At 32.3% G+C, this 23,808-nt stretch overlaps 1 protein-coding gene and 1 long non-coding RNA gene across 7 annotated transcripts in view; one reads left to right on the top strand and one right to left on the bottom strand.

Moving 5' to 3' along the window:
* Positions 1-346: 346 nt before the first annotated feature.
* Positions 347-23,669, top strand: LOC125875020 (very-long-chain aldehyde decarbonylase CER1-like). Of its 6 annotated transcripts, none has more exons than XM_049556108.1 (10): positions 347-505; positions 612-838; positions 1,594-1,826; positions 2,285-2,504; positions 2,902-3,277; positions 3,345-3,452; positions 3,595-3,795; positions 3,874-3,972; positions 4,083-4,256; positions 23,322-23,507. In XM_049556108.1, exons 1-10 carry the CDS (start codon positions 446-448, stop codon positions 23,490-23,492), a joined length of 1,869 nt encoding a protein of 622 aa, XP_049412065.1. In that variant the 5' UTR covers positions 347-445; the 3' UTR covers positions 23,493-23,507. The 6 variants fall into 6 exon arrangements, with proteins under 6 accessions (XP_049412065.1, XP_049412034.1, XP_049412041.1 ...); XM_049556077.1 differs by lacking the exon at positions 23,322-23,507 and adding an exon at positions 4,347-4,673; XM_049556084.1 differs by lacking the exon at positions 23,322-23,507 and adding an exon at positions 4,347-4,673 and having other exon boundaries at positions 3,345-3,456; positions 3,599-3,795.
* LOC125875127 (uncharacterized) overlaps positions 18,732-23,808 on the bottom strand; it is a 14,130-nt gene continuing 9,053 nt past the window's right edge. Inside the window, exon 3 of the long non-coding RNA XR_007447347.1 lies at positions 18,732-19,027. This is a non-coding gene — a long non-coding RNA (uncharacterized LOC125875127). The remainder of the gene's footprint in view (positions 19,028-23,808) is intronic.

Below are 23,808 nucleotides of genomic sequence, written 5' to 3'. Positions count from 1 at the left end.
GGACCATCTTAACTATGATATGTGTCTCAATTTATATAACATAATTCAAAGTTTAAAAATCAAACTTTTTAATTTTTAATTGTAAATTTAGATATACAATTTATATATTTTTAGAAACTATGTAAAAAAATGCTTATGTTTACTTTTACTCTATTAGTCAATTTTGTTTTTCGAAAGTCAAATCGCATGAACTTTGACTAATATTTTAAAATGTATTATTATCATATTAATATGAGAAATATTATAACTGATACTCAGGGGCGGTATTCTAGGGTGTTCATTCAAACCCCGTTTGACGGAAAATATTAAATGAAAAGACAGCAAAGCAAGTGGAGTATGCCTGCCTCTATAATAGAGTTCTATATAAGGAGAGGACTTTAGCTTTAAGAGGAGAGTGAGAGAACAAACTAAGCTGGTCAAAACTAAAAGCTTAATTTGCTAAAGCATGGCTTCTAAACCTGGCATTCTCACTGAATGGCCATGGACTTGCCTTGGAAACTTCAAGGTACTATACTATACTTTTTTTCCCCTTATAATATATACATTTTTGCACTTAATTAAACATCATGAAGTTCTAATTAATTATATTTTTATTTCTTGAAATGAATTAGTACTTGGTATTGGCACCATTTGTGTGTCATAGCACATACACATATTTTATGAGCAAAGATGAAAGGCAGAGAGACATTGCATACATAATCATTCTCCCACTTTTACTATCGAGAATCATTCACAACCAGATATGGATATCTCTATCCCGATACAGAACTGCAAAGGGTAATAATCGAATTGTTGATAAGAGCATCGAGTTTGATCAAGTTGACAGAGAGAGCAACTGGTACGTACTTTCTATAATTTGAACCGAAGAAAATGATTTTTTTTGTTTTAGTTTCTAGAGAAAGTAAATATTGATGTGATTGATAAGATCGAAGTCATTTTTTTCTGTTTGTTTAAGAGAAAAGTTTGTTTTTCTAGAAATAGGGAAATATGACTTATTTTCGTTGCAATATTTTAACTTAATTTCATAGTTCATAACTTCATTTACTTGCTACGTTTTACATTACATACATTTTTTCCAAAAGATATTTTACTCACCAATCAAATATTTTAAAAATAAAAAGTATTTTCCTCATGAAATAACTTCAATTAAACCAAAAGATTTTATTTTTTTTTGGAAAGGTTTAGTCTGAGTATAAGCCTTAATTTAGTCATACAATCCGGAATTTCTTACTTGGTAGGTGAAAACCTAAACCATGTGGGAGTATTATATTAGGTTCTCTTGGTCTGTACCAACAAAAGGAAAAAAATAAAATAAAATGCAAATTACAGTATTAATTAAGCTAACTTTTTGGACCTAGATTATGGATCAAATTTAAAAAAAATATTTTTAAATATCTATTTAGTCATGATATTTGATAAATTTTTGAAAATCTGATGTTCAGATATTTTTAAGTTCTTGAAAATAGGCACTCTAGTTTTGTTTTTTTGGACTTCTTACAAAATTTTAAATACATATTTTCCGACTAAAATACATACCCAACACAACTTACGCTAAAAGGTTGACTTATAATTAATGTTAAATTATATTTGTAGGGATGATCAAATCATATTTAATGGACTGTTATACTATATTGGATACCTGATGCTGGAACAAGCTCATCACATGCCTGTGTGGAGAACTGATGGGATCATTATAATTGGCTTGCTTCATAGTGGTCCTGTCGAGTTCCTTTATTATTGGCTTCATAGAGCTCTGCATCATCATTTTCTCTACTCTCGTTATCATTCTCATCATCACTCCTCTATTGCTACTGAGCCCATCACTTGTAAGTTCATTATCTTAAAATATGCTAATTCTATTAAGAGATCGTGGTTAAAAAACACATTTAAACTGCCATTTNNATATATATATTTAGTGGGAGTTGCTCCACAGTCAATTAGGTGTGCACCGTCTAATCTTCTTGTAGCATAGGTACCACCAGATAATATTATACTAATTTTAGAATATATATACATACATAAAATGTCTAGCTTTACTAAGAGATAATGGGTTCACGTGCCCCAATTTTAGCCTATAAATTCGCCCATGATTTGCTCCTTTTTCCTATCTGAAGTTTGAACAATGATGTCAGTTTAGGTAGAAAAAGGGATCAACTGATAGTTGAGATATGAAACTCGCGAAAAACGATAGATCAGATGTGTTTTTAACCATTGACTATTTTATTAAATTTATCTATTCGTGAGGACTCATTGTACATTTTTTTTGTTGGTGGTATTTTTGCAGCTGTGATTCATCCATTTGCTGAGCATTTATCATATTTCACACTCTTTTCCATACCCTTGTTCACAACTGTATTCACTGGGACTGCTTCTATAGCTTCATTTGGTGCTTATGTTACCTATATAGATTTCATGAACAACATGGGCCATTGCAATTTTGAGCTAATTCCTAAGTGGATCTTCTCTATATTTCCCCCTCTCAAGTACTTCATGTATACACCCTCGTAAGTATTCTTAATCGCCCTTTATTTCAATAAGCTTAATTTTACTCAAAATAATCTATGCCTAGTAAAAATGGTAACTAACCAAAATAAAGGCGCATCTTAAAAGCCAAAAGGTTCAAATGCAGAGTCCCTACTTCTGAATCACAATATTTACATGCCTAACTACCTCATTAACTAGGGGGACCGGACCATATAGTACATTTTATATCTTAGAAAGTTTTTAACCACAAACAGATTATACTCCACACAGAGTTTTTAACCGCTTTCAAAACTTTACTCTCCTTGTCTTAATTAACATGATGTTATTTGACTTGACACAAAGTTTAAGAAAGAAAGAAAATCAGTTTAAGATTTGGTTTAATCTTTGGCCTCTAAAATAAACATTTTGATGGTACAGGTACCACTCACTACATCACACTCAATTCAGGACAAATTATTCTCTTTTCATGCCAATGTATGACTATATCTACGATACATTGGACAAGTCCTCAGACACATTGTATGAGAAGTCACTTAAAAGAGAAGCTGAAGTGCCTGATGTGGTGCACCTAACACATCTAACGACTCCAGAATCCATTTACCACCTTCGACTAGGATTTGCATCGTTGGCCTCGAACCCTCACACCTCTAGGTGGTATTTTTGGTTAATGTGGCCCGTCACACTATGGTCAATCATGATTACTTGGATTTATGGTCGTACATTTGTTGTTGAGAGAAATATGTTCAAGAATATCAAATTACAAACTTGGGCTATCCCAAAGTATCGCGTACAAGTAAGTAATCTATATTATTCAAGATTGTTAAAGCGATTATCTGATATGACTCTTGATTTTGTTGTAGTACTTTATGAAATGGCAAAGAGAGACTATCAACAACTTGATTGAGGAATCCATTATGGAAGCAGATCAGAAAGGCATAAAAGTTTTGAGCCTTGGACTCTTAAATCAGGCAAGTCCAGAGTATATGTGCTATTTTTTATTTTTGTTTTACAAATTGCTTTGAAATGTTTGCCGAGGATCTATCAGAAACAACACCTCTATCTCCTCTGCACCCTATTGATAAATACTCATACAAAAATGTAACCATATAGGAAGAGAAGTTGAATAGTAATGGTGAACTTTACCTAAAAAGGCATCCTCAGTTGAAAGTGAAGGTGGTTGATGGAAGTAGCCTAGCTGTCGCCGTCGTTCTCAACTCCATTCCTAAAGGAACTTCTCACGTTGTCCTTCGAGGTCGTTTGTCCAAAGTTGCTTACTCCATTGCCCTTGCCTTGTGCCAAAGAGGAATTCAGGTATATTTGATTATATTTTTGGTTTTCCATTGTCTCGTTCATTATTGTGTACTAATTTTCTTTTTTTAATATACATAGGTTGCCACGTTACACGAAGAAGAGTACAAGAGACTTAATGCAAAGCTTACCCATGAAGCTGCAACTAATTTGGTCCTGTCAAAATCTTATGTTTCAAAGGTACGTATTCAACCAAAGCAACATCGAAATATATATACTGTCCTGATCAAATCTTGATTATTCATAACAAAATCGCGAAAAAAGTTGTTGATTGAGACATTATACTATAGACATGGCTAGTAGGGGATGGATTGAGTGAAGATGAACAATTGAAAGCGCCAAAAGGAACATTATTCATTCCTTATTCACAATTCCCACCAAGAAAAGCTCGCAAGGATTGCTTCTACTTCAACACACCAGCTATGATTACTCCTAAACATCTTGAAAATGTAGACTCTTGTGAGGTAATTAGAAAATAATTAATATTAATTTTTCGATGGCATTATTCGATATTGTTTAATAATAGTAACATTACTATACAATAATAATTGTAGAATTGGCTTCCGAGAAGAGTGATGAGTGCATGGAGAATAGCTGGGATTTTGCATGCATTGGAAGGTTGGAACAAGAATGAGTGTGGTGACATGATGTTTGATATTGACAAAGTATGGAAAGCCAGTATTGATCATGGTTTTCGCCCGTTAACATTAGTGGCTACTTCTACGGATCAATCCAAGAACTAGAAGTATAGATTAATGTCTTTGTTATAAGTATTATATATTGGATCAGCTAATTAATTACAAGTTTGCATTACGTGATATAATTTCCAGAGTTGTGTATGCATCATATAATTAAGATGTAATATGAACTAAATTGGAGCATATTGAACGATGATTTATATATATATATATATATATATATATATATATAAAACCCATAATCACTTTTTTTAAAATTATTTAATTTGTATTAAGTGTTAATGAGCTTCAGACTAAGTTTATCAAGAAGGTTGTCAATGATTTGTTAAATACTTGTTAATAAATTTGCTGAAGTTTTCTTTGAATATGGATAAGCAATTTGCACACTGGAAGCAATTATGACAAATAGTTAAGAGTATCACTAATTATATAACAGTCAATGTAGGTGGCCACAGTTTCTAAACTGTATACTAATGAAGTTTCCTAGAGCTGGGAGGGTCACAACTTCTTTACGTGAAATTAGGCATTTCCATGGTATGTCCGAAATTGATCTTGACAAGTCATTGTATATTTGAAGTCATGACTAAGTCTACAATTTCAGTAACACACAAAAAAAAGTCTTGAGTTTGACTTGTCAAGTATGCAACTATATTTTAAAATGTCTGAAGCTGACATTGACAAGTGATACTAGACTTCAGCCAAAAATGTCTAATGTTTGGCTTCGTCAAGTCCACACTTTAAGCAAAAAATATCTAAAATTGGTCTTAACAAGCCATATCAAACTTTAGACAAAAACGTCTAAGGATAGCCTTAAATTCATAAGGCCACACTTCAAACAAAAGAGTCTGAAGTTTGTCAAACTTCATACATGAATTTCGCTATTTCAATCGTGAATGTCTCGTGCCTGAAGTAAACTCATAAGTTTTTTTTTTTTTTTTTTTGAAGTTTGGATACAAATTAAATAGGGAAACTTACATAGATATGCGATACTACGAAAATATTACTATCTATAGCAATAAGATTTCTCGTCACTTAACATTTAAGTATAATACATATTATAGAGAATAAATTTATAAAAAATCACATATAATACAAATTTTATTGATGGATAATACATTTGTCATATACTTATGAGTTATAGTATATCGTGTTAACAGGCAACCACGGAAGGATGACCCACGGACGTCTACTGATGACTGGGCTACTATCCATGAAAAGCCCAATTCTTTATTTTATATTACTTGTCCTTATTGGATCGACGCATCTTTTTTAAAGTATTAATTAAATATATATTTTACTAAATTAATTTATTAATAATATTTTAAAATTTAAAATTAAATTATTACTATTTTATGTAGTTATTTAATGCTGCTACTAATAATTCTAAAATTTTCTTGATTTACTAAAATAGAAAAGTAAAATGAAATATCTCTTTTTAATATAGGAGCCAAAGTAAAATAAAATAAAGAGTATAACGCAACAAACTCAATGATCACAATGCTACTCCCTCGAACCACTTTACTTATCATCCTTAATAAAAATAGGCAATCCATAATATATGTCATTTAAGAAATCAGGACATGATTAGTTGTTTGTTTTCATCTTTACCTTTAGTCATAAACTAGTGAATTTGTCTGTGCGCGCGATGTAATAAATATAGTTAAATTTATTATACCCTCTTTTTATGAAAATAAAATAAACTATAAACGATATATATTTAGGTTAATTAGTAAATGTGAATTATTTAAAAGATATATTATGAAATATGTAGTGTATGAGCATTTTTATTACGTTTACCTTTGATTCCTTTCTTAATTGTTTGTTGTAAAATCTATGTGAGCCAGAAAGATGTGAATGAACTTACATCATTACACCTGCATAAACAGTTTTCTTACATTTTAAAAAAAATACCAAATGGGCTCTACAATACTTGGTTTGAATTATTCAAACTTCAATATAGATATCAAACAAAAAAAACATAGAAATTACCAAAAGACAAAGAAAACGAAAAAAAAAGTAATAACCAAGCTAAATTTCCAATAAAATAAAATAAAAATATCCTTTTTCTTTTGCCGGTAAAAGGTTCTACATCACTCTTCCATGAACGAATTTTATGCAAATTATAATCATTAATGAATTTACCAAATAAAATTAGTGTGATAACAAAATGAATTTATTCATCAAATTATTCTAGAATTAAAAAAATAATATTTTATTTATAATTTTTTTGTTATATAATACTACACGTAATATTGATAAATTTGTGAAGTATAATGTCTTCAAATTTTAGACTTCAAATCTTTACTAATATTTTTTAAATGTGTTCAATCATATCTTTTATTTATTTTGTTATATAATGCTATATATAAAGTATTTATCAATTTTGTAAAGTATATTTTGTGAAAATTGTAACGACTTGATTTCGTCGTTAGGAAACATTGGAGAAAGAACTAAGGCCAGAAAACTTTTTGGTAGTAACTTGAAATTTTCTACCCTAATCCAAATTTGGATGAAATCGGAGTCACTAAGGTCTAAGGAAATTATGGTAATGAATGAGAGATCTAATTATGATTTTGATTACATGAGTAGCTAGATAAGTCGTTAAGGAATCCGTATGACTTTACGGAATTGAATTCGGTTTAGAACTCCCGGAATCGATCTTAGTGTGAACGGTATTTTCTGAGCGTCGTTGGTCAAAGATGTGTTCTGAAATAGGGGTCTTGGAATTATTAAAATAGCTCACTGGTTCCGTGCAAGCCGCTGGGGCGGCAGGACGGGGCCGCTGTGGTGGGACAAGCGCGACTTAAGTAGGAAATAAAACCCCAAAAACGTTTTATTTTGCACTTTTTGACTTTCAGGGCTAGGAGACGACCCCAGGAGAGTTCTTGAACGTTTTTCACCATTCTTGAGGCTAAAGGTAAAGATTTTACTCCCCCAAATCCATGTTTCGATCCGTAGAATGTAAATTCATGAGTAATTATTGGTGGGGGAGGGTTTTGATCTGGAATTTATGGTGGAAAAATCCTTAGTCTGGGTATGGGGATCAAAGGGTTTGGTCTAGGGTTATTGAGTTTGTTATAATCCGGATAATTAGACCTTTGATTGTTGATTCTTGCATATAAATTGTTGTTTGTAGACCTAGAACAAACAGAAAGAAGCCGGAAAGGGAAGATTCAAGTGCCTTAGGGGATTCAAGCTTGGATTTGAGGTAGGTGATGGTTGTGATTTCATGTTGGTGTGATATATGTTTGTAATTACTTCATTATAATGCATGTATGTATGCGAATGTTGCATTATTGATCACCTTAATCGTAAATGAGGATAGTTGAATAATTGTATGCCATGAATCACCTCTTGTTGTATGATTGTCAGAATATACATTGTGATTGTGATTGTGGTTTGTTGAATGGATCGGTTACCACATTTCGGCATAAAAAATAGGATCGGTTGCCACATTCCAGCATAAACATGGGATCGGTTGCCAAGTTCCGACATAAACATGGGATCGACTGCCACGTTCCGGCACACTAACTTGGATCGGGTACCACAAACTGGTATGTTAACTGTTTGGGTTTGGGTTCCATGAGAGGACTATTGAATTGAGTTCCGTGAGAGGACCATTGAATTGTGTCGTGTATCTACTTGTGATGATTACGTTCATATCTAATGATGGTTGATATTGGAAGACTGTATGTTGCTCTAAAAGGATAATTGTATCTCTTGAGACTTGTGAAATTGTGCGTTATTGGTAAGAGATGACTAGTATTGTACATGTTCGGTATATGCTTGTTTTATAATGTTGTGGTTACTTGCATGTGTTTCACTTATTGGGATAATCGCGTGATCCTACCAGTACACTGTGGTTGTGTACTGATACTGCACTTGCTTGTTCTTTGTTGAGTACAGGGCATCTTCAGGCGACTATTGATAGACCTCAACTAAGTGACTATTGAGCGTGACTGGATTCAAGGGTGAGCCAGTTCTTTCAGGCTACCATATCTCTCTTGTTTAAGTCCAATCTTTTCGGACTCAGACTATTTGTTAGTGTTGTTTAGTTTCGGGGTTGTACCCCTTGTTCTTAGACTTGTCGTTAGTAGAGTTTTGATACATTGACTTTCAGGTTCTAGGTTATTCTTCCGCATTGTTTAGTTCTTTGTTAGACTTTTGTTGGAGTTTATGGGAACTCCCTATTATTTCCTTAGTATTTAACTTGCTTCCGTAACTTAAATGCCTTAGTTTTGGTTTAGTTGCTTGGTCTGGGTTGTAGTCCCACCGGAGAGTTAGTGTGGGTGCCAATCACAACGGTCTGAATCGTGACAAAAATTGAGTCGTTATTGATATATTTGTACGTCATATTTGTATGAATTTTATATACATGAAATAAACTAAAAAAGGAAATAGAATAAAAAAGAAATAAAACAATCAAATTTTTAAATTTTCGGTAGTCCTTTTTTTTTTCTTTCCTTTTAAGCCTTTCTTTTTCATTTTAGTTTTTTTTTCTTATTTTAATACGTGTTTTTTGCTTTTCTTAATACAACTTGTATTTTTAAAATTTTTGCTCAAATCTGAAGCCATTTTCTTTCCTTTTCTCCTCATAATGAATTAAAATTAAAATATCCTTTTTTTTTTATTTGTTTTTAAAATAATATGTCCTACTATTTGAATAATTTATTATTATTCTCTATACATTTAGGGAGACTATATATGGAACATATTAAAATTTATATATAGAACAAAATATAAATTTAGGGAGATTATATATGGAGCATATTAAGACTTATATATGGAACAGAATAAATGAATCATTCTTTGTATATCAAACTTTAATTTTGGCAATATTATATATATGAAGTTTTTTTTTTTTAATATCTCTATTTTTCTTATCCCTCTCTGTTTCTTTTCATTTTTCTTTCTCTCCTTGATTACTCTACATATTTTCTTTTTGTCTCTTCCTAATTTTATGCAAAATTCCACAATATCAATACTTTCTTAAAATATTCACTTTTTTCCAATACAAATACAAAGTATTTCAATGAAAAAAAAGAGAACATAAGAAGAAAAATAATAACATTCATACAAGAGTTTGAGTTGAAAATTATACCTATCAAATTAACCGTATGTATATTTTGGCTAAAACTTCTTCAAAAATTTCAATTCATGTTTCTTTTTTTTTCTTCTTGCTTCACTCTCGAATGTCAATCTAATTTTAAACGCTTGGCAGAAGCTTGGCTATTGCTTTTGTTATATCACATGAATGTTGTTTGATATCTTAAAAGGTGATCAAGGAAGAGTTATTTATAGGGAAAATGGTCTGAAAAATACCCCAACTTTGACCGAATTTGCTGTTACGATACCAAACTTTCATGAGGACCTATCACCCCACTAGACTAATTCCGTATTTTTTACCCCCTGAACTATTTAATAGGGTATTTTAAAGGTATATATATGTGCCCACGTGGACACATTACTATTTATAATTATGCAATATTTTTTATGTCCACGTGGGCACATATATATGTAATGACCCGGACCCAAAATGTCATTTTTTGATAATCTTGAATAATCATTTAGCTATAGTTAATTAATTTGCGGATAATTTAGTTATTTTTTTTTTTATAATAATGGGTCAAGTCTGAAATATTAAAATAGGTTGGTAGGAATAATTACTTTTAATACATAATTAATTTAGAAAAGAAAATAACTTACTTGCGTATAGCGGCGGCTGGCGTGGAGACGATCCACTTCATGATCAGGTAACATTTATAAATTCATTAATTATGCAATTGAAAATGTGTATTGAGGTCAAATGTAGTTATAAGTATTATTATCCTTATAATAATAAGTGAAAAAGAGTAAGAAGGGAATCAAATTGCAAACTTGATTAATTATATTCATATTTATAAGTTACAGTGGATTAGAATTGGATTTCGTGCAATCCTGTAGTCATTACGGCCAAATGCCATTTATGTAATCATAATAACTGTTAGTATTATTTTAATGTTCGCTTTGAAGAGGAAAAAGGGGAAAAAGTGGATTTGGAATAAGAAAATTGGAAAATTGGTATATCTGTATAAAGTAATTTTGGAATTGAGAAACGATGGTGATTGGCTAATGATAGGCAAATGCAGAGGCGTATTCAGGATTTCGGCTAGATGGGTGCACTATTATGAAAAAATGTATCTTAAATATAAATTTGATCGATTTGACTTTTTGATTATTAATATGAACCATTAAATTTTAAAACTTATAGGTCCAAAATATATAATACTACTAGTTTTAAATTTTAATATACACATTTGATTTAATTATATAAAAAAATTACAGTGCTAATTTTTTTAGGAATTTGCAATGTAACACACTTGAAAATTTTGAAAGATTAAAGGGGAAAAAAAGCAAAATTAGTTGAAACGTCAAAAGTATAACTGAGAACCACTTGAAGAGATATTACTCAAAAAGACAACATAGATATAAAATTTAAATTTATATCCTCACATAGATAGGTGCACCCAGAGGCGTATCTAGAGGGGGTGCCGTGGGTTCACGTGAACCCATGCTCCCCTCTCTAGATCATATATAGTAGTGTCATATTTTTTAAAAAATATTTAAATATAGATGTGTGAACCCATGTTCAAAGTATCATATGATAATACGATGATGATGATTGGGTGCAACTATCTATGTGAGGATATAAATTTAAATTTTATATCTATGTTGTCTTTTTGAGTAACACCTCTTCAAGTGGTTCTCAGTTATACTTTTGACGTTTCAACTAATTTTGCTTTTTTTCCCCTTTAATTTTTCAAAATTTTCAAGTGTGTTACATTGCAAATTCCTAAAAAATTTAGCAATGTAATTTTTTATATAATTAAATCAAATGTGTATATTAAAATTTAAAACTAGTAGTATTATATATTTTGGACCTATAAGTTTTAAAATTTAATGGTTCATATTAATAATCAAAAAGTCAAATCGATCAAATTTATATTTAAAATACATTTTTTCATAATCGTGCACCCATCTAGCCGAAATCCTGAATACGCCTCTGGCCCTTGCACCCAATCATCATCATCGTATTATTATATGAAACTTTGAACATGAGTTCACACATCTATATTTAAATATTTTTTAAAAAATATGACACTACTATATATGATCTAGAGAGGGGAGCATGGGTTCACGTGAACCCACGACACCCCCTCTAGATACGCCTCTGGGCAAATGGTGAATACTAGGAATAATGATTCAATGGTTACAGTTGATTCTGGAGTTAGCGAACCAGTTTTGATATTTTCCAGATTTTTGTTTTTCCATAATTATCACATTATAAACTATATTTTTGACATATTGAAATAGGTAATTAAATATTAGGGGTATTGTATTTTGTGAATATCTTTAGACTTATGATATTGTAGAAGTTGGGACTTAACCCTAGGCTTCAAATTTGGAGAAAACTGAAAGAGTTTGACATGTTAATTGGCATCGAGATTTAAGAACTTGATTATAGATTTGGGATGATTTTTTGGGTCTAGGTTAGACCTATAGTAACATGAATGTTGTTAGTTTTGAAATCTTATTGTGGTTAATTATTTGATTAGATTGCTTTGAGTTGGAAGTTCAACGAAAAGGGAAGACTCAAGTCCCGGAGTNTTACTTGAATAGATTGTATTGATTTGGAAGCTAAGCGAAAGGGAAAGGCTCAAGTCCCGGAGTGATTTTTCGATTACTTGAGGCAAGTGGATTTCTAAACCCTTGTTAAATATATGGAATACATGTATTTCCTTGTAATATGTGTTTAGGGTAATGAGGCTTGGTGATGGGTTGACTTGTCCACATTGATTAATTCTAATGATGAAAAAGGGATAATAAAAGGCAATGTGATCAATTGTTTGTGTGATGTGTTGAGAATTGTTTGAAAGGCTTGTTGAATCATTGTTGATGTTGTATCCTGATTGTCTTGTTGTGAATTGTGCAATGTTATGAAAATGGTTATCTCCTCATTATTTGTGTGAACATGTCATTTGCATTGTTCTGAGACATGGTTGTGACAAGTGTTATGTGCATTGAGAAAGAATAAGAAAATAAAGAGGATGTACCATTTCGAGGGACGTATCGCGCACCGCGATGGATGCATGGACAGATATGTCCCCCATGGGTCCCGGACTGAGAGACAACGAGTGTGTATCATTAGGTCAGACATGCATCACTATACTTGACATTGCATTTCATTGCATTGCACTTCTTTATTATTGGTGAACTTGATCTTGTGTGTTGCTGATCTTGTGAGTGCCTTTCTATGGAACTTGTGACTGATGAATATTGAGCTTGTTGTTGAAGATATGTAATTGTTAGAGTGTTGGTGTTGAGGATATGAAACTATTGTTGTTGTTGAGGATATGAAATTGTTAGAGTGTTGTGTTGAGCTATGTGTTTTGTAAACTGTGAACTGTTATGTTGGGCTGGTACTAAGTAGATTGTAGTTGTAGAGGTGGTAATTGATGAATATTGAGCTTGTTGTTGAGAATATATGATTGTTAGAATGTTGTTGTTGAGATATGTGCTTGTAAATTGTGAACTGTTAGGTTAGGTTGGTTTTATACAGATTGTAGTTGTGAAGGTTCAGTTGGGGTGTAAGGAGTACTTGTATTCTATCCCCTTAGCTCGTGTTTAGAGGTTTACTTGCTGAGTACCGTGTGGTTTGGTACTCACCCCTTGCTTCTACAAATTTTTGTAGGTTACGAGCCTGGATTTTTGTGGAACTTGTTATTATCTTTTTTTTGAGGCTTTTGGGAGATTTGTGAGGTAGTTGTTTGTCTTCGCAGCGATCCTTCTTACTCCTGTTTATGATCTTGTTCTACTCTAGAAACAATGTCATATGAGACTTGTATTTTTCTTTTGATTCAATTGTATTACTTTAGAGGCTTGTACACGTGACAATCAGATTTTGGAGGTATATTTGAGTTTATTATAAAAATTTCCGCATTTTATTGTAATGGTTGAGTTTTAGGCTGACTTGTCTTGATGGGTTAAGACGAATGTCATCACGTCCATTTTCGGTCGTGACAATATATGTTTAAAATACAGTATTAAATAGTCTAGGGGGTAATAGGTCCTCATGAAAGTTTGGTATCGTAACAACAAATTTGGCCAAAGTTGGTGTATTTTTCAGATCCTTATTTATATAATATAATGTGTTGTTGATCCAACATTTCTATAAGAACACAAGATAATAGTAATGTTCATGCTTTGAGATTACAAAATAATCTTGAATTGTTATGACCTTTTTTCTTGGACTCATTCTTTTTTGTATATCTATTTTTTCAAATTTATATTGCATAAATTTCATATTGGTTCATGAAAAAATAGAGATATTAAATGCATATTGTATTTTCTTTATATAATTGTCTTCAAATTTTAATGATGTAGAAATCTTTCAAATTCTACAATTAAGTAATGTGCAATTATGTTGTAATTGAAAGAATTTATTGGAAGGATAAAAATGAAGAGTCTTTTATTACAAATGTAAGGATTAATCTTAACGTTGCACTTTTTTTTAAGGTTTTAAATCAATTAAAACGGTTTTGACATTTGCTTACAATAATGGGATTTAACAATTTTTGAATTTTAAATCTTTTCTCTTTCCGATTTATCAATTGCAAGTTATTAAAAATGTATTTCTTCTTCATGTTCTTTCATCCATTTTTTTTCTTTCCACTTCATCAGGTATCGATTTTTATTTTTATTTTTATTTTTTTAGTTTTTTCATACAAATTTAGTCGAAGAAGGATGCATCTTCAACTTCAAATTGATTGTGGAAAAAACGTCTCAAAAAGGGGGAAAAGGTCGAGTTGTTGGTGGCTCCGGTAAGGGCTTTGGGTCGATATCCATGGGGACGCCATTGTTGAAAGTGAAAAAAAGCTACGGAAGTTGATATTGAGCAAAAGAGAAAGTGTAGAAGGATTTCTTCATATTTTTTTGCTTTCAACAAATCAGATTGTTGACGTTTTTTCCGATATTTTTGTTGTTCATTCTTTCTAATACATATGGATTCAAATTTTTAATGTATCTAGTTGTTTTTGTTTCTTAAATCAATGTATAATGCATTCCTTTCAACATTATGATACATTACAATTTCGTATGTTGATTGTTCATAGGTATGTATTGGATACACAACTATTACAAAATTCGTTATCTTTTACTACTGATACATACACCCAGCCTTATTAAACTAATAGAAGACTATGTATCTGTAGACACTATCATATGTTACTGTTGATACATAAACACTAACGTTGTATAACAAAATCAGTTTGTATCATATTTATAGTTATGTATATGACACGTAATGTAACTTTGTTATGTATATAGCATAGTTATGTATCAAATGTTGTGATGTATCACATGTTATTAAGTATCTGCAACACTATTTTATAAATATATATTATATTTAATTTAGTTTGATTTTGATAATTTTTAAACCAATTAAATTAATTTAGTTTTAATTTTAACCGATGACCGATCAAAACCGACCCGGAAAACCTCCTCATTGTATGTGCTGTCTTGTTACCTTTGTTTAGCATATTGAAAAAACAACTTTATTTGTGATGTTAAATTGACATCCTTTATTTGTGATGCTAAATTGACAGACCTGTGTGAGAACAGTCGGACATTTATGATGCATTGGCAATACTTGAACTTTCATTTTTGCAAGTTTTTTTTTTTTTTTTTGTTTAGCGAGAGGTTTAGTTCCCTCTCATTCGAATTATAAATATTTTTATGCTTAGATTAATTCTCTTTTTATTTATTGAAGAAAGATTAAAAATATAATATTTATTGAAGAGTAATTGATATTTTAAATAATTAAAACACATAATTTTTTAATGAACATATAAATTAAAAACGTGACTAGTAAAATAGTGCGTCTCTTTTTTTTGCATGATTCATAACTTCCAAAACCCTAAAATGCCCTTCATCATTAAGACAAGCTAGCTGTCTTCACCTACCAGGCCCCAAAATAAATTTCCCAGTAAGTTCACTTTGCTATTTATTCATTTCATTTCCTTTATTTACAAAAAACAAGCTTGCTGGTCAAGTGCCACTCCTATGAATTTGTTTCTACAAAAGATTGTTGTTTTTCATTTAATAACTTCAGTAATGTCAGACATCTATGACATGCATGAAGAAATTTTGGTTCCAACACTACAAATGAACCCCCAACATTTAATTTGCAACTTGTTTTTGGTGCCTCAACTCTACAAGTAATGGGGACTTAATTAGACTATTAGGGGTCGTTTGGTGTAAAGGATAAGAATAAATAGTTTTAGGATAAAAATTTGGTATCTTATTTGGTTGTCATGTATAGGATAACTTATTCCACCATTTATACCATAGTAATGAGATAAGTTATCCCAGGATTAAGGATAACTTGTTCCAACCAAACGACCCCTTAGAGGTTTTAAATGTCATATTCGCTTTAATTCGAGCAGATTAAAATAAATTGCGATGATAAATGACTGTCCAAAAGTTATTTACCTGGAGATGTATTGAGCTAAAATGTGGATCATAACTCAATCCACCTAACTCTTACCAAGTTTTAATTGATTTAATAATTTTCTAGTACATAATAATTTTATTTTATTCTGGATATATGTACCTATTGAATAAAGAATGTCTTTTTAAAAAATATTTTGACAAAAAAATTTCATGGATTAGTTTGGACTACATTCTACCTATCAACCCAACTATTTGATTGACCAAGCTTAATAAATGAACGAATTATTAACTAGTCCAACTTAAGCGAGTTGAACGACTATATTTCATGGTCTAATCTTACCACCTCTAAATGATACAAACTTCTTCCTTTATTTAATACTTATTTATTTTTTGAGATGGTTTAATTGTGCTATTGTAAATTTCATAATTTATGATGATTTGCTTGCCTAATACCAACACCTAAGTTCTTGGAGAGAGTTTCAAGGAAATTAATGAGAAAGAGATGGGCTTCTCCATTAGTAGTAATATTTAGGCTTAATTTATAAATGGGAAATTTTCACATATAGCCACTCAAAAATAACTTAATTATGCTACGATTCGTAGCTACATGTTATAGGGAGGAGAGTGACGAGCGAGATTGGGAGAGGGACGAGAGAGGCGAGCGAGAGAGGGCAGAGAGTGAAGAGAGATGGATTGTATATGTATATCGGTTAGATAATTGTATATATGTAACTACTATGTATATGTATCAATAATTGTATTTGTATAGCTGCATACAATTTGAATTCGTATACAATTGAATCGAGTTAAAACATTTGTATTTGTATATACATTTTTTTTTTCTCTCTCTCTCTTATGCAAACACAAATTATATATTATATTTGTATAATTTGTGTTTGATAAAGCGAGAGAGAGAAAGGTAAAAGAAAACTGGGCGGGGAGATTTGTATTTGTATAATTATAAGTGTATAGAGCGGGGAGATATGTATTTGTATTTGTGTCTCACTTTATACAAATACAAACACAAATTATACAATTGTGTTTGTATAAAGCGAGAGAAAGGCAAAAGAGAACTAGGCAGGGCAGATTTGTATTTGTATAATTATATTAAGTGTAAAGGGCGGAGAGATATGTATTTGTATTTGTTTATCCCGTCTCTCTTGCTTCATACAAACACAAACACAAATTATACATTTGTGTTTGTATAAAATGAGAGAGAGATTGGCAGAAGAGAAGTGAGAGAGAGAATGGGCAAGGAGGGAGGCGAGGGAGAGATGACTGAAAAACAGGAGAGTGACGAGTGAGATTCCAGAGAGAGGGGAGAGAGGCGCGAGAGAGAGAGGAACATAGGAGAGAGGCGAGAGAGATGATGTAATTATAGCTAGAAGTAAGTTCCGAATTGTCTACATTAGCTAATTAACTAGCATATGTTTGCTTAACCGCATAATTTTCCTTTTATATATAACCCTCTTAAGTTGTTCATTAAATTCATCTTGCCACTTTAATTGAGGCTAATTCCAGTTGCATAAGAAAATTCAAAGGAGTGAACTAAAAAGGAACCAAAATTGCCAGCAAACACCAATCCCAATTAACTATTAACCTAATGTTAATTATACTTGTATGATTCAACATCAATAGCAACAAAATTAAGAAGAAAAAACTTGTTTTGGGGGGTGGGGAGCAGATGAAATAGTGTCCTAAGGATCAAAATAATTCATTGTTCTTTGTTTAGGGGCAAATTTTAAGAAAAGAAAAAAAAGAGGGATGAACATACATAAGTGTACCGTGTACGTAGGGAGAGATTTATTACCCATTGATTTTGTGGGTCTATTACAAGGAATTACACTTTACTTATGTTATGATAAAATAAAGGGCAAAAGCTTTGATTATTTGACTTGCTTAATAAGAGGTAACAAAAAAATGTGGTAGGAAATAAATAAGTGGAGTAAGGTTGTCAAAGTAATCGATGGTATAACGGTAAACTTAGTTATTATTGTATATTAACTTGAGGTGCACTATAAACTCTAAATATTAGATCCGATTCTACAGTTAAAAAAAAAAACTAATATAAAAATAGTGAATAGAGTTTAACTTCTATACACTACAGCGCAAAAAAATTCTTACGTTATCAGATCAAGTTAAAAATAATTACAAGTCAGCCGTCCTTACAAAGTGAAATTAGTAATTTTATTCGACTTTCTTGATGTAACAGGCAGGTACAACTATACAGATTTTACAGTACTGATAATAACGTAAGTTAAAGGTAAATAGCAAATATGCATGCCTCCCCAATAAATACGTAGTAGTAGAATTGTTCTATATAAGGCCGTTGAAGCAGAAGCTTTTTGGAGAGCAACAACCACTTGAACAAAAGAAATGGCTACTAAACCTGGCATTCTCACTGAGTGGCCATGGGCAGGGCTTGGCAACTTAAAGGTATAATATTTCTATCATTTATGGTAAATGTTGCAGGGCCGAAGCTACGGGTACCAATAACTTTGATTCAAACTCTGTATATTTATTAAGAAATACACTGAATATGTACACATTAACAAATACCAGAATCCATAAACATCAGATCCTATAATCATATGACTCTGGTAAACGTGATTACTAGTTAACTTCATGCAACCCTACAACATTTTCATTGGAGACTACTGCATTACGCAGCACATGGAATTGGCATTGTCAATCTGCTATATATGATACGCTTCTTTTTTTTCCTTTTCAAACACTATTTTGTGCTGAATCATGTGATATTATAGCTTGAATTCTGCTAACATTTTAAAACTGATATGTTGGGATGATGAAGTACCTGGTGTTGGCACCATTTGCGTGTCACAGCATATACACATTCTTCATGAGCAGAGATGAAAGTCAGAGGGACATGTTCTACATACTTGTACTTCCATTTACTCTCTCCAGAATGATTCATTATCAGCTATGGATATCCATATCCCGCTACAGGACTGCAAAGGGTAATAATCGAATTATTGATAAAAGCATCGAATTTGATCAAGTTGACAGAGAAAGCAACTGGTATGTTCCTTCATTCTTCACCCACTACATATTGTTTTGGTGAATATGTATGATTACATCTTAAATTTTTTAGTGTAAAAAAGAAGATATTTACACTAACTTAAATCCTGGATTTCCTCTATCTAAAAGTTATTTGAGAGTTTTTTTTGGTCATTAAGTAGGCTTTACCTTACAGAATTTACCTGTACTTGTTAGGTTTTTGAACTGTATATACAAGGGATGTAATAAAACGAAAAGATTAAATTGTACATGGCATGATTGATTTAAGATGAATTGTTTTGTAGGGATGATCAGATCATACTTTTTGGGTTGGTATATTACATCGGATACCTGATTGTAGAACAAGCTCATCATATGCCTGTGTGGAGGACTGATGGAATCATAATAACTGCCTTGATCCATATTGGTCCTGTCGAGTTCCTCTATTACTGGTTTCACAGAGCTCTGCATCATCATTTTCTCTACTCTCGCTACCATTCCCATCACCACTCCTCCATTGCTACTGAGCCCATCACTGGTAATTTATCTTCAAAATTGTTTTCCATCACTGTGATCAAGTTATTAAGAGTTAGAATGATCAATCCTAGAGAAGCTGCACAACAATTTTGGGATCACCAGGAAAATATTTTGTTTTGTAGCGCACACACTCAGAGACGAAACAAAATGTCAAACGTAATAAAGGATATGTGAATGAAGTACTTTGTAGATTGGCTTTCTCTAAGTTTAATGGATGAAAATTGGTTCGAAAAGTCTTGAGGTTTACTCCCTATGTCTCATATTAATTATCACAAAGGTTACTAAAACTACTTGTGATTTTACAAAACCAAAATGAAATTAATTATTTTTATCCCATTTTACCCTTAATGTCAAGTGTTCTTGAAACTAACCAATAAGTATTAATTAGAGTACAATTTAGTGGATAGAGATAAGGGTTTCAATGTATAGATATATACTTTTTATTTATGATTTCCTCAAGGGAAGTGCAAAAGGGAAATCTGAACAACTAATATGGTATAAGTCTTTTAGGGAAGTTTCTTTCTAACCCTTCATGAGGTATTGTGTATAAGTCTCTTCTTATTAAACTAGTTTAGCTTGTTTGAAGATATTTCTATCTGACTTAACCCTTCATACTGAATCATTTAAGCTCTGATATACAAATAACTGTAAGTTAGTCACTTTCCATAGCACTTCAATTCATTTCTCGTCATCATTAAATAAATTTAGAGAGATAACATAACCTACAGGGGATAGTGCAATTTTACCAACCAATTATCACTTGTATGGTTTAAGTATTACATTATTTTGGCAGCTGTTATTCATCCATTTGCTGAGCTACTAGCATATTATATGCTCTTTGCCATACCCGTGTTCACAACTGTATTCACTGGGACTGTTTCAATGGCTTCACTTGGTGCTTATGCCATATATCTTGATTTCATGAACCTCATGGGCCATTGCAACTTTGAGCTAATTCCTAAGTGGATGTTCTCTATCTTTCCCCCGCTCAAGTACTTGATGTATACGCCCTCGTGAGTCTTCTTGCCCTGTATATTTTTTATGAGTTTAAGTAACACTATTTTATACAACAATGTCTCTAATTAAGTAAATTAATCTTCTGAAAGATCTCAAACTTGATTTAGTTATTTAGATATAGATTCAAGAACACTTCATGTTCGTGCATATCTAAAAGGCAGTACAGTGGACTGATTAAGGTTACCAGAAAGATGCAAAATTGTACTTGCGTATATATTGTCTGATGCAATATCGATATGCAGAAAACAAAAGAATGAGAATAAAGATAAACAAAAGATAAATGATAGAAGAATGACACAAGATGGATAAGAGTTGAGAATAATGGTTATATGACAACCGATACCCCCAGTTACAAGATACCAAAAGCACCAATTCTATAGAAAGCATGACACAAGAGTGAGACTAATAGGCAACAATGTCTATTAAAGTCAAAACCTCCTATTAAGAACACCAAACAAGCACCTATACTATAGAGACACCCTCAGGCCTCAAGAGGAATGATCCTCAAGCAAGTAATCTCATCAACATTTCAATCAACAATGACCTTAGTCCGAACTACCTCAAGAGTATCACTATTCAAGTGAATATCAATATCCAAAATCATCTACGTCTAAATGAGCTATTCTCACCTATTTATAATCTAGGCTAGCTATTACATAAAAGGTCCAAAAGTGGCACTTCAAAGAATTGCAAAAACGACCAAAATCAAACTCCATGTAGTATGCGACGTAGTTTGTGGTGTCGCATCTACCATTTGCGGTCGCATCCATCTCCACATCTCGAAAACAATGAGTCTTGAAGTTTTAGACTGAATGCAATTCGGGTTGCAGTCACAACCTCTCACTTGCGGTTTAAGCTTAGCAATTCACATCGCAAGTGAGTCCTTTCTCCCTGCTCCAAGTATTCCTCCAAGTTAGAGACAGGATAGTTTTATCAAATTTGACTTCTGCTTCCAACTTTAGTTACTCAGGGAAATAAATAGAAACAAGGGAAATTATTGTCTCTTGTCAACTGTACTTTTCCTAGTCTATAGGTTGGGCAGGTTAGTAAGAACATGAAGCTCTGTATTTGTGATTGATTATTCTTTTGACACTAATATCAATATTTTGATGGCACAGGTACCACTCACTCCATCACACTCAATTTAGAACGAATTATTCACTTTTTATGCCAATGTATGACTATCTGTATGGTTCAGTGGATAAGTCATCAGACACATTGTATGAAAAGTCACTCGAGAGAGAAGCTGAAGTGCCTGATGTGGTGCACCTTACACATCTAACAACCTTAGAATCCATCTACCATCTTCGACTAGGGTTTGCATCACTGGCCTCAAAGCCTCACGCCTCTAAGTGGTATTTGTTGCTAATGTGGCCCATCACACTATGTTCAATAGTGCTTACATGGTGTTACGGTCACACATTTGTTGTAGAGAGAAATTTGTTCAAGAATCTCAAATTACAAACCTGGGCTATCCCGAAGTATCGCATACAAGTAATTAAGTTATATTATTACAGATTATAGTTACATTTTGCAGGTCTATTGTTAAAGTGATTATTAATTTGTCCTGATTTGTTTTGTTGAAGTACTTTATGCAATGGCAAAGAGAGAGTATTAGCAATTTGATCGAAAAAGCCATCATTGAAGCAGATCAGAAAGGCATAAAAGTGTTGAGCCTTGGACTCTTAAATCAGGCAAGTCAAAATATGTGTTAAAAGCCTAATAATACCCATCCTTACTTTATCTATGAGAAAAATGCATGATTTGTTCTTAACTGGTAATTATCTTGCAACCTTATTGCAAAATGTTTTGTACTTAATCAAACATATTGTTATTATGGAGAAAAAGATTTTAAAAGAAGTTACCCCTCACCCTATGTCAATGTTTGTAGGCTGAACCAATTAAAGAAGGTCAACTCATACTTATGCTTTATTTCAAATGTACTTTCCAGGAAGAGCAACTGAATAGTCATGGTGAATTTTACGTAAAGAGGTATCCACACCTGAAAGTGAAGGTGGTAGATGGAAGTAGCTTAGCTGTTGCTGTGGTCCTAAACTCCATTCCTGAAGGAACTTCCCAAGTTGTCCTTCGAGGTAGCTTGTCCAAAGTTGCTAACTCCATTGCCCTTGCCTTGTGCCAAGGAGAAATTCAGGTACATTTAACTATTAATCTCCTACATCATTTTTGGTTTTATCTCATTCAACATAATTTCTATATATAGGTTGTCACGTTAAACAAAGACGATTACAAGAGACTTAAAGCAAAGCTTACCCCCGAGGCTGCAACTAATATGGTCCTCTCGAATTCTTATAATGTTTCAAAGGTATAAACCAGAAATAAATTGAAATATACTGATCTAAATCTTGACCATTTATAACATTTCCTTGCACCTCCCCCTCCCTCCTAGATCTCCTAACCCAAAGTTTTTATCATTACGTAAGGTTTGAACAATTCTGGTTTTTTTAAAAGAGGCTCTTGATTGAAATATTATATTGCAGACATGGCTAGTAGGGGATGGATTGAGTGACGATGAGCAATTGAAAGCACCAAAAGGAACACTATTTATTCCCTTTTCACAATTTCCTCTAAGAAAAGTTCGCAAGGACTGCTTCTATTTCAACACACCAGCCATGATTGCTCCAAAGCATCTTGAAAATGTAGACTCTTGTGAGGTTAGAAAAGATCATTTAATGTTATTAATTTCTCTATACTAATTTGACGGTTTTTGAAAATTAAAGAAATTCATGAGCGATTTTTTTTTAATTCTAGAATTGGCTACCAAGAAGAGTGATGAGTGCGTGGAGAATAGCTGGAATTGTGCATGCATTGGAAGGTTGGAATGAGCATGATTGTGGTGAGATGATGATTGATGTTGAAAAAGTGTGGAAAGCTAGTCTCAGTCATGGTTTTTGCTCATTAACCAAGATTTCTGCTGCTTAATCAAAGGGCTAAAATTATACTACTATTATAGATAGACTGCTGCTTATATTATTGAATCTTAGATCTATGGTACCATTTCATTGGGTAAACGAAAAGTATGCACAAGATTAGCCTCTACTAGAACATGTAATAGGTAGCAAACCCATTAATATAAAGGTTTGAGGTACGTATCTCATTAAGAATTGGCTATAAGAACACCTACCCTGGCCAGACCTTTCCTTCCCCGGTCCATGCTCCCAAGCCTACCCCTACCGACGTTGTGACAATTGGTTACATTAATGAGCTACTAGCATAATCGAAAATCATCCCAAAACAT

Source organism: Solanum stenotomum, chromosome 1, assembly GCF_019186545.1.
Source record: "Solanum stenotomum isolate F172 chromosome 1, ASM1918654v1, whole genome shotgun sequence".
In the NCBI taxonomy this organism is placed as follows: domain Eukaryota; kingdom Viridiplantae; phylum Streptophyta; class Magnoliopsida; order Solanales; family Solanaceae; genus Solanum; species Solanum stenotomum.
The sequence above is the reverse complement of the archived record's forward strand: the minus strand, read 5'-3'. Positions and strand labels throughout refer to the sequence as shown.